Source organism: Pieris rapae, chromosome 9 (genome assembly GCF_905147795.1).
Source record: "Pieris rapae chromosome 9, ilPieRapa1.1, whole genome shotgun sequence".
Classification (NCBI taxonomy): Eukaryota; Metazoa; Arthropoda; class Insecta; order Lepidoptera; family Pieridae; genus Pieris; species Pieris rapae.
The window spans coordinates 10317149-10334636 of NC_059517.1; the positions used below are offsets into that span (position 1 = coordinate 10317149).

The 17488-nt window shown below is 33.7% G+C and overlaps 1 protein-coding gene across 3 annotated transcripts in view; it reads right to left on the reverse strand.

Annotated features, from left to right (window-relative positions):
• Positions 1–820: 820 nt before the first annotated feature.
• The window catches only part of LOC110992811 (nephrin), a 146272-nt gene continuing 129604 nt past the window's right edge, over positions 821–17488 (reverse strand). Inside the window, exons 16-29 of one of the 3 annotated variants that reach the window (XM_045629373.1) lie at positions 16997–17155; positions 15586–15717; positions 15017–15097; positions 14280–14562; positions 13772–14007; positions 12896–13004; positions 12074–12243; positions 11321–11491; positions 10572–10762; positions 10178–10337; positions 9627–9745; positions 9124–9235; positions 8597–8703; positions 821–2277 (exon numbers count right to left, since the gene is read on the reverse strand). In XM_045629373.1, coding sequence (XP_045485329.1) covers positions 2032–2277; positions 8597–8703; positions 9124–9235; positions 9627–9745; positions 10178–10337; positions 10572–10762; positions 11321–11491; positions 12074–12243; positions 12896–13004; positions 13772–14007; positions 14280–14562; positions 15017–15097; positions 15586–15717; positions 16997–17155 — 2276 coding nt within the window. In that variant the 3' untranslated portion in view covers positions 821–2031. Of the gene's footprint in view, positions 2278–8596; positions 8704–9123; positions 9239–9626; positions 9746–10177; positions 10338–10571; positions 10763–11320; positions 11492–11742; positions 11908–12073; positions 12244–12895; positions 13005–13771; positions 14008–14279; positions 14563–15016; positions 15098–15585; positions 15718–16996; positions 17156–17488 lie in introns of all 3 variants that reach the window. The other 2 variants (XM_045629372.1, XM_045629374.1) reach the window with 2 other exon arrangements.

Consider the following 17488-nt stretch of genomic DNA (forward strand, 5'->3'; position numbering starts at 1 on the left):
TAGAATTTTAGTATATAACGAGGTTATTTTCATAATTTTTCGAATTCGTATTTGCATATCAGAAAATATGTTCTTAAAAATAGTCGGAATAGATCGTTTTTATTCGTCCCATTCTATCAAATTTTGTTTACAGTGTGATGAAAAGAGATAAGAACAAAGTGATACGCTATCAAAACCCACTAGGCATCCCCACTTAGCCTACATGACAAGCTCTTGAAACACACATTTACACATACTCAATGTATGCAAATTAATTTAATGGTTTACACCTAAAAGTATCAAAATCGAATAGGACAAATATTATCTAGGGATTAAATTAAAAACAGAGGATTGGGCTTTCATTATTTTAATTATTTGCAACTAAACATTTATGTACCGCGAAAATTATTTTGAAATGTTGTATTTACACTAAACGAACAAATTTCGTTATAAAATTTATTAAGTCTAACACAATGTCTTTGAAGTTTATAATTACGATCGTTTTCGTGATACATTAAATGTTACTAAAATTGAAAAGCCTTATTCTAAAGAAATATTCGTTTTAATTATAGATTTGGCAATACCTTAAGTTATTTTATTCTCAAAATGGCGTAAAATTATAAGGCACGGTTTGAGTACTTGACTAAATTTTATTTTAATTTAATATAGAAGGACGTATGACGACTACGATGTCTAAAGGTAAGCAAATATACGAGACGATCAACAAACTTTGGCACAATACATTTAACTATTCAAGCGAAGTACACTTGAAAATAACACATTTGATATGTTCACAATCGGACTCAAAGGAAAAAGGAAAGAAAAATAAAACAAAACAAAATAATTAGCTCATTTTTATTTAAATCCAAAATGTAACATTAAAGACTTTTGTATATTCGTATTCGTCATTGGATGGATTCCAGATTTTCCAATAACATTACGTGTCACATTTTCGTTTTTTAAATTCTTAATCAAAAGAAAATTAAAACGAAACAAATATAGCTTATAACATAAAAATTAATTATAACTTTGGTATCTGTATTAAAACCGATTAATTTTTGTATTAAAAAAGCTAAAAGAAAATACAATATTGTATTATATTTACAAATAAACGCAAGCGGAGTATAAATTAAAAAAATAAAACTTATTATTATTGTCAGTTCGCGATTGAGTATTATTATTATTTACACGAAATTACAGAGAAGATAACTATTGTATAATATAAAATATACAAAGTGGAGAGATGTACAAAGAATCAGTTGGCGAATTACATTTCTCATTTCTAATCGTTCTTAATAACAATAAATGCAATACAACGCTAAAACGCTAGATCATCGAAACAAACTTCAACTCTGGGAGTAATTTTAAATTTCCCCAATAAATTTTGTTAATACAATCAAAATTAGTAACAATTCTATTCTAAAACTTAAAGAGATCCTTCGAGGGAATCGTTTAAATCGACAAGCGATCTTACAACTTATTAGATCAAAATTAATTACAATATAACAATCGATTTAAAGACGCCAAATAGCAAGAGACGGTATTTCTAGCAAAACAGAACAATTCTTAAACGATACGAGATGTCTGTTTCAGCCGCTTTTGCTATTTTGCGTCGTTAATGCCATTTGGACGTCCTAATACAATAATAATTGTAATGATAAGTCAGTCAAACGTATGAAGGCTACCACGGTATGACCTTTTGACATGTCTCGACAGCTGTCAACTGTCACTTTACAAATCAAAACAATACATACCGACATCCTTGTAATGAGCAGTTTTGATACCCCACGTAAAACGCCTCCGTAAACCAGAAATTAGAGGCGACGATTTTCCAGGTAAAACTCCGTTGACCTATTTATATTTCTAGTTAAGTCGACCCTCGACCCCACATTAACTGTACAGTAGCCTCCATAACAAAATTACACCGAAAATCAATTCGGGAGTTCCTATCTACATACCACGGGACACAGTTCTGGTATCACAAATCAATTAATGTCTATCTAAAATTGTAACTAGTCTTTATTTACACTTCACATTAAACGTCACTTCACTTTACACAACGTGAGTTTCACTTCGCTTATTATATGATTCGTCGATGGTGACGTTCTGTTTTTTCTCTTTTTTAATTGTCCCGTACTGGGGGACGTCCGAGGTTAAGTTTTGCACGGTTAGGATTTGATTTGAGCTCTGAGGCGTACTGGACGAAACGGGACTGCCGTAGCCATATTTGTGTCGAGATGGGTCTTTTAGTATTGATTGTGGCTGCTTCACGGACGGCGTCTGGTTCATTTGTATGTGCTGAAACGGAAATATCTTTTAAAATGGAATCCTGATTTTTAAACATATAAATATTTGTCTAATTGAAAAGTATATTTCTCAACTAGTACTCGTAATCCAGCAGATAAGTAAGAAAAAAAATAATTATTGTTTTTTGGGGACTCAAATAAGATTTGGCGATATTCATTTAGATTCGATACACGCAAGTATTAGAATACTAAAACTCTTAAAAACGAGGTCTCTCTTTATATAGAACGTTATACAAAACAAGCACTCAATGCAATATAAATAATCAAAGGTAATATTTTAAATCTCTGTAACAAACAGTCCAATCCCTAAACACCAATATTCAACGGGAAAATTGTGCTCAAACAAAAAAATTAGGACACGAAAAAAGCATTCACTATTTCCACTTGTATTTTACATAATTTAGTCTGTTTTAGCTTTGCGTATGTTTTTTATACTTTTTCTACATAATATACTTATGCAAACGAGTGCGGGGAACTAAAACCGGAATAAATATGTGATATAAAGCCTGCGAGTTTTGTATGAGATATAGTCTGTATTGTTACAATTCAAAATAGAAATGCGGTGTAACGTCCTGATAAATACTACTATAAAATGCAATTTTTATAGCAATTTAATAATATTGGCTATTATTAGAATTTTGTGTATAGTAGTTGTAGTTCTCATTTAAGTATAACATTTTATATGTTAGAGCATTCTACAGCTTATTATTAAGTAGGTTTAAGAATAAGATAATATGACGTTTAACAAATATATGTTAAGAGCTAAGTAAATAAAAAATAGTTAGTACATAGTATCTTATCATTTAAATAAGTCAAACACCACTACACGCAATACTCGTCGAGCGAGTTACTTATATTTCCGAAACCGCGTGAAGTAAGAATTAGTATAATAATAATCAGGGAGTACAAGATTCATATAAGAATGAGCCTTTTTTTAACTTTTAAAATCGGCAATCATTCATAATATAATAAAAAATAGTTATTGCTCAATACAATAATAATGGTTAAAACATTAATAATAATAATAATAATATAATAATAGCCTTTATTTCCAAAAAACTTTAAAATTAGGGGACAATAAAAAGTCATTCACTTAAGTTTTGGTTTGTCCACCGTTGGACATAGGCCTCCTCCTTCCGGTTCCACTCGCGTCTGTCGCGGGCCAGGCGCGGCCAGGTAACCCCGGCGACTGCGATGATGTCATCTGCCCAGCGTCGGCGTGGGCGCCCCTGCGGCCGGCTCGTGCCGCGCGGGTACCAGTGCAGCACTCTCTCGCTCCATCTGTTGTCACTTGTTCTTGCTGTGTGCCCTGCCCAACGCCATTTCAGGCGGCACACCATTTTTGCCGCGTCTATTATTTTTGTTCTTTGTCGTATCGCTGTACTCTTTACCCTGTTTCTGAGACTTAAGCCTAACATACTTCTTTCGGCTGATCGTTGAAATATTTGAATTTTCTTTATTAATTCAACTGTGATAGGCCATGATTGGCAGCCGTACAACAGTGTAGGTGTCACAACTGAGTCCATCACTTTTTTCTTCAGTGATAGACTCATTTGTGACTTAAAAATATGCTTGTGTGACCAATATGAAATCCAGGCTTTTTTAATTCTTCTCTCTACCTCCTCTATATAATGGCTTTTAAACGAAATATTTTGGCCAAGGTAGACATACTGGTCGACGTATTCTATATTTCTATTGTTGACGGTTATACTATATTTTATGCCATTTGTCATTATACATGTTTTTTCAGGGTTCATTTCCAGCCCACACTCTTTACTTATGTCTTCTAGGGTACGCAGCATGTATTGTAAGTCTTCATGCCTTTCAGTTATTAGAACAATATCATCTGCGAATCGAAGATGGCTTAAATTTTCGCCATTGATATTTACTCCTAACCCTGACCAATCCAGCTTTCTGAAGATAAATTCCAGAAGTGCGATGAATAAGTTTGGCGACACGGGATCGCCCTGCCGAACACCCCTTTTCAGTGGAAACATGTTACCTTTCTTCTCCAACTTCACTGTGGCTTTACTTCTTTGGTATATCTTTTCTAATAAGTTAACATATTTATTTTGTATTCCTTGTTCTCGTAAAGCTAACCAGAGTTTGTTATGTAAGATTGTGTCAAAGGCTTTGGAGTAGTCCACATAGGCTATATATACTGTCATTTTGTACTCCATGCATTTTTCAATGACTTGTCTAAGTGTGAATATATGATCTAGAGTTGAGTATTTACTTCTAAAACCAGCTTGCTCTCTTGGTTGTTGGAACTCTAGCTCCATCTTCATTCTGGTAAGGATGATATTTGTAAAAAGTTTGTAAGTGGATTGCAATAAACTTATAGGTCGGTAGTTATTGATGTTCATTGGGTCTCCCTTTTTATATAGTAATGTTATTACAGATGTTTCCCACTGTTTAGGTATTTTTTCTTGTTTTAAAATTTCATTGAGTAGTTCCGTGAGAGGTGATGTTAGAGGTTCTACTATTGCTTTAAGTATATCATTAGTTATGTAATCATCTCCAGGGCTTTTTGCAGATTTAAGTTTCATAATGGCATGCCTGATTTCACTTTCCAGTAGCAAAGGGGTTTCTTCATTTTTATAACTTTCTAATATACCATTATTACTAATATCTAGTGGTTGATTTTGCAAACTGTACAGTTCTTTGTAGAAATTAGTGGCTATATTTAGTATATTATCTCTGTTTGTTATTGTTGCGTTTGTACGACTTTTTAGTGTTTGTACCCATTGTTTCGTATTATTTATGCGTTTGTTTCCTCGTTTAACAGATAGATTTTTATCTATTTCTTCTTCTAATATTTTGAGTTGATAATATTCTTTATTTCTTTTTATATTTTTTCTAATTTTTCCATACAGATGCTTAAGACGCTTCTTTTCACTTTCTGATTTGGTAGGTTTATTTTTTAGTTCAGTTCTTTCACTTATCATATCTCTTATTTTTTCAGTTATAATATAGTTATTTCTCTTTATCCCTGGTATTGTTGGTAACTTTTCGACACTGGTTTTAATTCGATGTATAATATTATTATATTGTTCTTGTATATTCTTAGATTTTTCAATGTGTTGAACCGAAAAAATATTCTTAAGTGTTTCTTGTTCTAGTGGGTTCAGTCCTGATTGTCTGCCTTTAAATTGTTTTCTACTTTTAATTTTTGCTGAAATTTTCACTGTTGCGCGAACCATACGGTGGTCTGTTGGGTGGGTGGTATTAATTATATCTATATTTTCGACGGTATGATGATAGGGTCTTTTAATAATAAAAAAGTCTATTTCATTTGCGGTTCGAGTATCTGGTGATAACCATGTCCATTTATTTTTGGTGTTTTTCTTGAAATAAGAGTTCACAATAAACAGTTGTTTTTCTAAACAAAAGTCAATAAGTCGTTTGCCTCGCTCGCTTCTCTTACCGTGTCCCCATAAACCCATAACCAACTTTTCATCTGGAGTGGCTCGGCCTATTTGTGCGTTAAAATCTCCAAGCACAATTGTGTATGGCAGAGAATTTACTAGTGCATTATTTAAGCTATCATAAAAAATATCTATGTCTTCTTGGCTTGACTTCGCTGTGGGGGCATAGACTTGAATTATGTTAATCTTATAATTATTAAAGGACATTTCAAGTTTTGCTACTCTGTCTGATAGAACCTCGAAATCTACAATATTTGATTTCAACTCCTTTTTAACCGTAAATCCTACACCATTTCTTCCACTTTTCTTTCCGGTGTATAAAAAGATGTAGTCTTCGTATTCAATAATGTGTGTTCCCTCTTTTCTTATATCAGAGAGACCAAGAATATCCCACTTTATGGTTTGCAGAGCATGTTCTAATTCCTCTTGACGGCCGTTGCCTACGAGCGACCTTACATTCATTGTACAAATTCGTGTGCCTTGAATAAGGCGAGAGTGTTTTTCTATTTTTTGGGTGGAGGGTGGTGGTCTACTGCCCCCACGGGGACCAGCCGTATTGGGGGAGATTGTTCTTATTATTTTATTTGTTTTCTGGGTACCAACACATGGTTGCTATGATCTTTTATCAGAGGAAGTAGGTTTAGAAAGAGAGTTCGATCTGGCCCTCATCATGTCAAAAGCATTTGTTCGGTTAGTTTTAGACGAAAGAAGTGCCTGTTGTTTTTTTGGTTGAGCCATATGTTCAGTTTGTGGAGAAGCTGATAGTTCTCTCTTCCTTTTGTCTGTGTTAGAAACATTTTCCTTGACTATAAGTTGGTCGTATTTTAAATATGCAATCTTGCCATTCTTTAGTTCTTCTATTAATTTTAATTTCAATAATTTTCTTTTTTCTAACACTTCTTTGGAAAAGTCTTCAGAAATAAACAATTGCTTGAACTTTCTCTTATTTTTTAAGATTTCCTGTTTCTTCCAACTATTAACGAAGGATATTAAAATGGGCCTTGGTTTTCCTTCCTGTTTTGTCGGTTTTCCGATACGGTATATTTTATTTACCTCTGTTTTTTCGAGTGTTATATTTAAATCCGCCAGACATTGCCTTTGGACATTCTGCAATAACTCGGTACTACTACATTCCTCCTCTTTCAAGTTAAAAATTACTAAATTGTTTTCCTTTTTTTCTCTTCTTAAATATTCGACTTCGTTTTCTAAGGTTGCGACTTTTAATTTTAGGTTTTCATTTTCTGCTAAGATAGGTTTTAATTTCTCATCAATTCTATTTATTATTTTGTTAGTTAACGATTCTTCCAATTTTGTATTTTGTTCCTTCATTTCAATTCTCATTTTCTCAAACAACAATTGAAATTGGTCTTCCATTGTTGTTTAGTGGTAAAAAAAAAATAAAAAATAAAATAAAAGTATACGTCGTTTCGTAGGTATGAAAGCGGCAGGATTCGATCCGGAAGCCTCAATGTGTTCGATGTTCCCTACGACTCGTCGCAAGTGCCAATCGACTAATTACTTAGCTCGCAAATAAATCGTATATAACACATATGATATTGTGATTTATTTAAAACAGTGCTTAGGATTTTAGATTAAAGTACTTGATTTGCACAAGACACTCTTAAAAGTCACTTCACTACACTTCGTCAGTTTTTTGCAGCATTTGTAATTTTTAACCATGACCGAACGAGAAATATCCAACGCGGTATGGCGGATAGCAAATTGTTTGATCACGGCTAACTAGACACTATTTAATGCACTGTAATAATTGTTCACATTTGCTGTGTAAAAATGTTGCTTAAAATATCATAGTTCCCGTTTTTTTAACCTTTTTTACGCACCGATTCTATTTTAATTTTAAATAAATATACAGAGCTAATGTTAACTGTGCCGCGGTACCCTCATTTATTAAACATTAAACGGAAGTTAATTGTCCATATTCATAGAGCAAATCCCAACAAAGAAGCAGGCGTTCAGAACTAATGAAGGTTCAATAATTCCACGAGCACGTCTCGTGTCATTGAACTGTTAAAACATTGTTAATTCATAACCGACTCGGCAAAATAATTGGATGACCACTTAACTGTAAAACAAATATTTCCTAGTATTCCGATGCTTTCATTATCCATAATAATAGTGGAATATTATTTTTCATTGGCTTTGTAAGTTTAATAAAGAAATTGTAATAATATAACACAACAATCAACATCGATTGATAGCTTTGCTTTTCTTCCTTTCCTAAGTATTCTACTTGAATGTACCTGCGACTCGAATCTAGAATCTTTGGACGCATCTCATAAGTCAACTGTATTGATAACTTTGAGTCATTATATCAAATACAATTTCAGTCTAAATATCTTCCGGATTTTCATTCCTTCGGTGAATAAAAACAAATGATCGTATAAAGGAAAAATCTTTCTAAAATAATATCATTAAATGATATTTGCTTTCGTCCAAGAACAGTACACTCAAGAATTATTGATACAAGTTTTCCTCGTAGAAAATGGTTTTCCGGAAAACACAATTGCTGTTACAATATTCTTTGAGTGTTATCGGAACTAGTGTCTGGATGGTTTTTCTTTCAAAATCAATTAGTTAATATCAATTAGCTATAGTTAAATATTAACGGCGTAAGCTTTTTAATTACCAATTTTCAACCAAGAAAAATTCAACATATATAATAGATAATATTAATCATAGTTGAATGAATATCTAGGGATGTGTGATTTATTTACAAATATTTCAATTACAAATTGAATCCCTCCGATTTGAAATCTAATGTGCCCACTTCTTTTGATAATTATTAAATTAATTCATAATGTATATATGTAAAAACGATGAAACATAGTCTTTTAAGAGAAATTAATTTTATAGAGAAATTACCTGTGTACAATTTCCAGGGTGTAAAACTGTGACGTCAGGCGGTGGTACGGCCATTTTGTCGAATCTCTGCCGTCTTAGCGTACCACCCGTTGATTGACGGTCTAGGGCTATAAAAAAAATGGAATAAAGTAAAATTCTACATAGTTGTGTTTATTGCCATGGTTGCCCTGCAGACCATCTATAGTCCACTGGTTTTCTTGGAATAGAACTATCCCAACGTTAACCTTGTGTGTCAGACAAGTTTTGGTCTAAGGCAAGTCGGTTACCTCACGAAGTTTTCCTTCATCGTTCGAGCGAATGTTCAATGCGCACATAGGCAGAAAGACAGAAAGTCCATTGGCGCTCAGCCGGGTATCGAACCTTCGAATTTAACGATCACAATCACTCGTTATAGTTTTCATACAACTCATGTTGTGTGAAGCTGCTGTTTCGTGCAATATGGTATTTGTGTTGTGGATTTGAGTCAACAAATCAATAACAATTAAGTGTGTATGTCTGCGTTATTTAAATATGAAAAAAATTCTCACCATCAATGCAGTTGAGGGGTGGTGTGGCGAGGTGCGAGGGCGAAGGGACGCCGCCGTTGGACAGAGGCTTGTGCGCGTATTGCTGCGGCGGAGTCGGCGTACGAGCCGACTGCTGCTGTTAAATTCATTTATTCATATAGTTAATACAATGTACACTTATGAACCTCAGTAAAGAAATATATATGAAATGCCTAATTTTATATTTACTGCCAGTATTCGGTTATGTTAAAGCTTTAACTGGGTGCTGATATATACGTGTGACTGAATGTCGCCCTCACAATTGTTTAGATAATGTAACTAGTTCCAATTGAAATAACAATTATTAGCAATATTATATCGGCAATTTTATGAAGAAAAGTTTTCACTAATGTATCGAAAACACGTGTTATCAAATCCTCTTATACACAATACAATATAAACAAATTATCTAATTTGTGATTTGTTAAGTACGTGTTTTAGTAATGATTTTATTGATAAAAAATATTTTCTCTTTGAATATTTACCTGCTGTAAATATTCTCCAATTAAGGGTGGATACGAGAGATATCTATCAGATGACATGTTGTAGTAGGACCCGTCCAGCGGGGGCATGGGGCTGGGGGCTGGGACGTAGTTCTGTTTGCCTGTTAAACCAGTAAATGTATGGTAATTAAATTTTCAAAGTGTACAAAAAATATTGGGCCAGACACACATTGTCGTGTACACAAGTCTATAAAGCCACTCGATTTAAATTACAAAGACACACACGCAGTAGATTTATATTATAAAACAATTTTCAGTTTCTTAAAGATTTAATATAAAAAGAAAAATGGCATTCCACGGGTGCTTAGGAATTTTATGAAATTAGATGTCAATAAAGGTTATTCCAAACAGGACGTAGAAAGATCGTAGCACTTCTTTAAAAGCCGGCTACGTACTTGCAAACGTTGATTTTATGTTTAATGTATTTAATAGCTAATATTGTTATTATTTGTGTCGATTCTAAGATATTTTGTTTCCTACTCCATAAAGCAGAATTCACCGATTCACCGATTATGTGACTATAACATAAATACCTGCACTTCTTCCCAAAGTACTATGACCACTGATGTCCTTATGCCTATGGGGGTGCGGCAAGGTCCTCGCGTGGTCCCCTTCATATACCGCGTAGTTGGGGGGAGGGTAGTCCAATGGAGGAGGGATGAGCCCCTGATCGTCCATTAGATAGGCTTCCGTCTGAACAAAATATTTTATTGTGTATATTTTCGTTATATGTATTTGAGATTATGTATACAATAAATAAATAAATAAAAATAACTAAAGTAATCTTTCATCTCGCTCTGACAGATTGTATCCATACTGTGATAAAAAGAGACAAGATGGGCACAAAAAAGCTGATAATTTAGGCCTATTATAAATAACACAAGTAAAGTTTCTGTTTTTTTTAATAACAGTGTGTAGAATGTTTACCTGATTCAACATATGCCTATTTGGCATGATGGGAACTTCGGGTATCGGCGGCGGCTGCCCATCACCATCTTGGGAATACGTCTCTGACTTTTCCGAGACAGAACTTAGAGTTTCACCCGTCATCGTGTCGTTGTAGGATGATGGAGCATACATCTCTATGGTGGCCGACTTTGACGATTGACCAGCTTGTTCTGAAACCGAATTGTCTATGAAATGTATTACGACCACGGAGCATCTGTGACAGCCTTTGTAAGAACTTTTCGAGGTGTTTTTCGAGTTATTGTTCACCCAGTCTCTGAGCAGAGATTTTGGTGTGGGTCGAGTCCCACATACCCCTGTAATTTTTTTACTAATAATGCACAAATGCAATTCCACCTAATAAAAAAAGGGGAGATAAAGGCTGTTTCTCAGGGGGATTTATACGTTCAAGTATTTAGTAGATCACTTACTTTTGTTTCAAGGGGGAGGGTGATTAGATTTTTAAAGGCACGGTGATTGTATAATGTCAGGAAAATCGTAAATTATTCGTTTGTGTAACGCATAAAGCGTTATTTATAGTTAAATGAATTAGTACTCATTTCATAGCTACTTATTATAAACTAAAAATACTAACTACTTAAACGTGCATATATTGAAAACATTCAAACTAATCATATAACAGTGATTACTAAATATATTTAATATATACTTTTAGCTACATTATTTGTGATTTACCACATTTAAAAAATAAGCTCAAATAAAAAACTTACCTTTTAATCGCCTGGATCGTCGTTTAAAAATAAAACAAGCTACCAAAGCAGCATTTATCAAAACCAAAACTACTCCGGTGATCGAAACATAAACTACAACGGACTTCGACACGTCAGCTGTTTCTACAAACTCAGTGGACACTACGTTCAATTCGCCTACTTCGGACGAAGCTAGAAATAACAAAAAAAAAAAATTAAAAAGTGCGGTTTGTGTAAAAAAGCTGTTTTGCTATATTTGTGAAGATTCATATAAAAACGAAAGATGTATTTAAGAAATTTCATTTTTGATCCATCACAAATATTGGCTTTTGAGTGAGGAAAATCGTTTTCAACGATTCTTCGTCATTCATAGGTTGAGTACATAAATAAAAGGGTGTGCTACTAGGACAACAAAAACAACATGAAAGTCATCCATCGCAAACCTCGTATCCTCTTATTGGTCCGTCTGTGCAGACAGAAGCCAACCAGAAGTACATTCAGCAAAATAAGTGCAGTGCCAACGATGGTACCGGTGATTATAAATACACCTGGCACGTGATACGAGTTGTATTCTTCTGAGCTCGATTGTACCGACGACGGAATTATGTCTATAGATAGATTGTCCATCAATAATTGTTTTATTCGTTAAATAATTTTAAGGACATTTATTTGAAACCGATAAGATTCTAAGCAGTGAAACAAAGAATTTGTTGCGAAATATAAGTAGACAGACATCTGGAATTCTTGAATTTTAATAACATTAGAAATACTTACTCAAAGTAGTGGCTTTTGTATCATCAGGCCTGTATTTGCTCTGGCCCATTTTATTAATGGACATCACAGAGAAGACGTAATCGGTGTGTCGTTCGAGGTTGTGAATTGTGAACGACGTCGCGTTGCGTGGCAACACATCTTCGTATCGATACGTTTCGTCGTAGATTTTTCTGTAAAAATATATTTAACTATAAGGTTCCATTATGTAATTCTTCCTGATTTCCCGCCTTTGTTTATCGTAGTCGTCTAGATCCACGAGGAAGTTATTTGGACCTAGTAATACTCCCTAATAATCGCGTAACTGTAAATTTTTAGTAACGCGAGTATCAGACCAATTAAACAGGATTACGTCCTCTAATTTACATTTTAGCTCAAAATTTATGATTACATTTATATAGTTTGAATTAAAAGTTTTAATAGCAATTAAAGTGACAAGTTTTGAACGCTTAAATATTTCTGCAGGGCTCAAAAGAATTAACTTAGTATGCCTCAGGAATAATTTAATGTCAGCCTGTATAAATGGCCAACGTAACGCCACCCTGTATACAAAATTAGAGAGTTTATTACAGTCATTTGTCATCTGGGTAAAGTTTTTAATTTGTATTTAAATAAATATGTTTTAGAGCCGTTTAGCGAAATTGCTTTTCTTTTGTTTCGTTACGCTAATATATCAAAGTTGTTCGCTGTTTACGTCTAATATTACTAGACTCATTAGATTTAATAATAGAAAACTTTTCTTTGTTTAGGACGACATATTCAATATAATCTACTCTAGATTTCTAGAAAAAAAATACATATGTATAAATATTAAAGTTTTCTTACCGGTATCGAACCCTGTACCAAGAGTATAGTCCGCCATCAAATCCGGGAACCCACTCGAGTGACACCGAGTTGTGTGTTACATTTGTGACAACCACTGATGTTACAGGATCTGCCAAAATACAGTTCATTCATGCTTTAATCTTTAAATAATAATTTACACATTTTTCTTTATTTTTCTATAGAACAGGGACAAACGGGCAGGAGGCTCACCAGATGTTAAGTCGTACCGCCGCCCATGGACACTCAATGCCAGAGGGCTCACAAGTGCGTTGCCGGCCTTTTAAGAATTGGTACGCTTTCTTATCTTACGTTTTATATAAAATTACTATTCCCTCTACCATGTCTAAAATTTATCACAATCGATCAATATCGATTGAGTGTTAAATTGTTTAAACAAGTGAATTGACAAAGGTGGAACCACAAATCCTATTATCAATAAGAGCTAATCTCGAAAAAGGCGCATAAAATTATTGCGTTGAGTTCATTTACATAGCCTATACATATAATATCACGCTACAAAAATACAGGTAGCAGTTTTGTCGGGCCGTTCGTCGTTTGTATTAGAACTTTAAAGCACATAATATTTTTAATACACACACATCCTTCTGTAAGACAAATGACTATAATTTATTCGTGTTGAGTCATTTACATTATTATTTCAATAAATAATTAATATCCCAATATTATGTATTCACTTTCCATTAGACAGGATTATGTAATATAGAGACTTTGCATAGAGTTAACCTCAAATTTTGTTTGTTTTTACCAGGTGTGCAATAACCTGGTTATTAGTACCTTCCCCCCCCAAATATAAACATATATGATATATATACAAATACATTATACATACTCACACAATTGAAATGTTTCACTTACCGGGCGCACTAGTGACATCTAGTTTCACAGATGTAGTACTAAATCCGATATCGTTTCTTGCCCCGCATTCGTATGAACCATAATCGGCAGATGACACATCGTTGATTAACAGCACAGAGGCATATGTTATGCCATCTAATTTATGGTATTCGGCAAAATATTTCGTGGATGTGTTGACTGGCAGTTTGTTACCGCTTTTTGACCAAGTGAAGTTAGGCGCGGGAGCAGACTTGCATCTATAAAAATAAAATACTGTAGCCATTTTCAATGGAAAGCCTTAGATTTAGAAATAATTTATTTTTTAAATTTCCAAAGAAACCTTCAAATACCGGAAGCCTTAAAAAATACCTACATTTTGTAATTTATAATTGATCTATGGGCACAAACTATTTACCATTAAATAAATAAATATACTTTAAGGCCAAGAACATATTTTGTATATGTACAACAACAAATAATAACACAAACGCGAAAGCCATTGAGTTTCCAGGATGAAAGATGTACTCACTTGCACGTCAAACGCCCGACTTGTCCAACATTAGTCGCCGATTTGATTAGGCTCGGCGACGTATCCATTTCCGGTTTGAACTTGACAACCAACATCACTTCCTGCCTGTCTTCGCCCCCAATACCATTATCAACGACACATGTGAAATTGCCGACGTCTTCTCGGCTTGATTTGTCAATGGTGAGGAAACTCGTTTGATTTCGCTGATCAAAGGTTACGCTGCGAGAGGAGAGGTCGTAGTCCCGACGCTCCCAACGAATGTGATCGGATGCGAGGGGGTTGCCTGTTCAAAAAATAAATTGTATCACTAATTAATTCAGAGTACAACGCACTGTGATGCAGATTACTTATTTTACATAAATATTTTGTCGTGGTCATCTTTTCTCAAAGCTCTTAGACACCACAAACGTGATGATAAAGACTGAAAAGGGTTTTAGGCTAAAGTAGTTATGCTAAAAGTTCTGTGAACAATATAATGTGTGATATATATAAACTATTCGCTAGACCGGATCAGCTAATACTTGATATAAAAAGAAAATACAATTTAAATACTGTGTAAGTTTGTTTAAACACAGGTTCTTCTACGTTTCTAATCATTTATAGCAGCATTTGTTTTATAAACCAATCAATTTATTTATATAAGACATTTTAGTGTTAGAAGCGCACTATATTACGCACTATTTTATCGTCGGAAATTCCAACCATATATCCATAACGATAAGGTATAAAGTACAAACCTGTAGCGGTGCAGGCCAACACGGCGTCTTCGTTAGGGCTCGAAACGGCGTCCTGATAAACGGATTTTATCTCGGCGGCGTCTGCAAGGCAATTGTTTGTTATTTACGTTGTTATGTTGTGTTTGTTATGTACGTAGCTGTGATTTAGTACGCTTCAATCACGCCGCTGCAAGGACTAGTTTATAATACAGAGACATCTTCGCTTTGAAATGCTCAGTAGTTATAATACCGGGATCTGGTAAGTAGTTGCTGTATTATTTTAAAATTTTACATTCTAAAAACCTTGTCTTTGTCTCTTATGTCTGTTGCTTGATTACAAAGACAAATGACTGATCAGCCGTCTTTGGAGTTTATTATATATTATTAAGGATAAATTGCTAATTCCGATCGAAGTATCTATTTAATTCGAACTATTTATGGGAATCTACAAATAACTACCAAATTTGAATTAAGTAAAAACATCTGTCCTAAATTCTGATATACTTTCAATTGAAAATCAATTAAATCTGAATAAATAATTTTGCTTACACAATATGTAGATATGTATGTCTTCTAATAAAATGACTTACAGTGAACGGATACAGTGACATTGATGATGGCAGCGCCTTGCGAGTTAACGGCTTCACACGTGTAAACACCAGCGTCATGACGGGACAGTCGTGTCATGTTTAACGTACTGCCTTCTGATATAATTCGATCGTCTGAAAAACAAATACAAATAATAGCAACCGCTTTAGCAATTCCTCACGTAGCAAGTCAAAGTCAAAAATCATGTATAATAATAAATATATAGGTAATACAATGTACACTTATGAACGTCAAAAGAATATATTAAATGCTTCTAATTTTACATTCACTGCCAGTTCTCAAATCAAGGGCGTAGAACGGAATAGAAGAACTGGCAATAAACTCTCAGCCACTCTTTTTAATGGCCAACTTGTTTGTTTCTTTTTGTTTTAAATAACGATAAGTTGCAAATAAGTAGCAAACATAAGTTTATCTTAAGAAGGCTGAGTACAACAACAAAATCAATGGAAAATGACTTCATTGAAACAGGAAAGATAATAATCACTAATCCAAATTAAAACTGTTTCGATTCTTTATCGTGCTGTTTTTGTAATAATATAATCAAATCGGAAATAATCGGAATTTACTAATTTCTTTGAAATTTTAAATAAACGAAGTTGCCAATTGAATTCTGTCGTCATATTTTGAGAAATAACAATTGCGGTACCTAATAATTTATCACATTATTTTTATAAGGATGTACTTTAATTAAAACTGAAACACGTATCAAATTAACAGCTACCAATTCATGAAATTAAGCATAACAAACAAATAATTCGTAGCAGAAATTCTCATTTTCACGAAGCCGCGTTATACAAGATCAAAACAGCTATATTAGGAATTCCTTGAAGCCATATAAATTATTATTGAAAATCAAATTATTCCGAGCGAATATTAAATGTCGTTATGAGTTAACATCTCTTAGATATTCCCTTTGTGAATAACTTTTGCATTCGTCTATTTAAAATGTTTGAGATATTTATGCGTTTCGAATTTCATAATACATCCTTCGCTAAGTGATAATGTAGAATTCTAACAATGAAAGAATTTTATTCGTTACCAACATAGTTCACGAATAAGATAACTTTTCTCTTTATAATAGAAGTATATATTACACAATTGTTTATTACATTTTGATCAAAACTAATATTACTATTGATTACATTGTGTACGCAAGAATTTACTAAACAATAATGAACCAAGACATCTGGTGTTATTATTGCATACTGTTAACTACTACTACTACGCGGAATGTATATAACTTTCCGTTTTATACATTCCGCATTATAGCAGTTGTGTCTAATGTTGGTTAAATAATTATTACTTCGATTTAGAAGGCAAATACCATTTATATAAAGAAAGCTGAAATCTGTTTACTTTTCACTATGGCCTATATGTAAAGGCTGAACTTACTGGTTGTGCTATACGAGGAATGCGTGATAGGCAGTCCGTCCTTTGTCCATGTGTACGTGATGTGCGAAGGGTTGCCCAGCGCACGAGCTGATACAATGAGCTGTTCGTGTTCTACGCCCACCGCTGTTGTTTGAGTCGTCTCGTCGAAGATTGGTGCATCTATAGATTTACATTTTTATTATATAAAAGCAATTTACAAAAAAGTACTTGTTTTGTCGATTTCTTTAAATATACATCTTAGTTTTAAGCTTTCTTAATTATTGTCCTAGGAATTGTTACACAGATTATGTAGATTAATATAACCAAGTGTAGCACAAACTCATCTTATTATTAAGTCGAATAAAAATCAAAAAACAATCACACACACAGTACACATGCCAGAATTGAAACTTCTTTGTAAATTAAGAATTACTAAGGTAAAAGCCCCAACAGATGATCATTATAAAAAAATTACCCTCATACGCCTCTAAAAGTTTCACTTCAATAAAACAC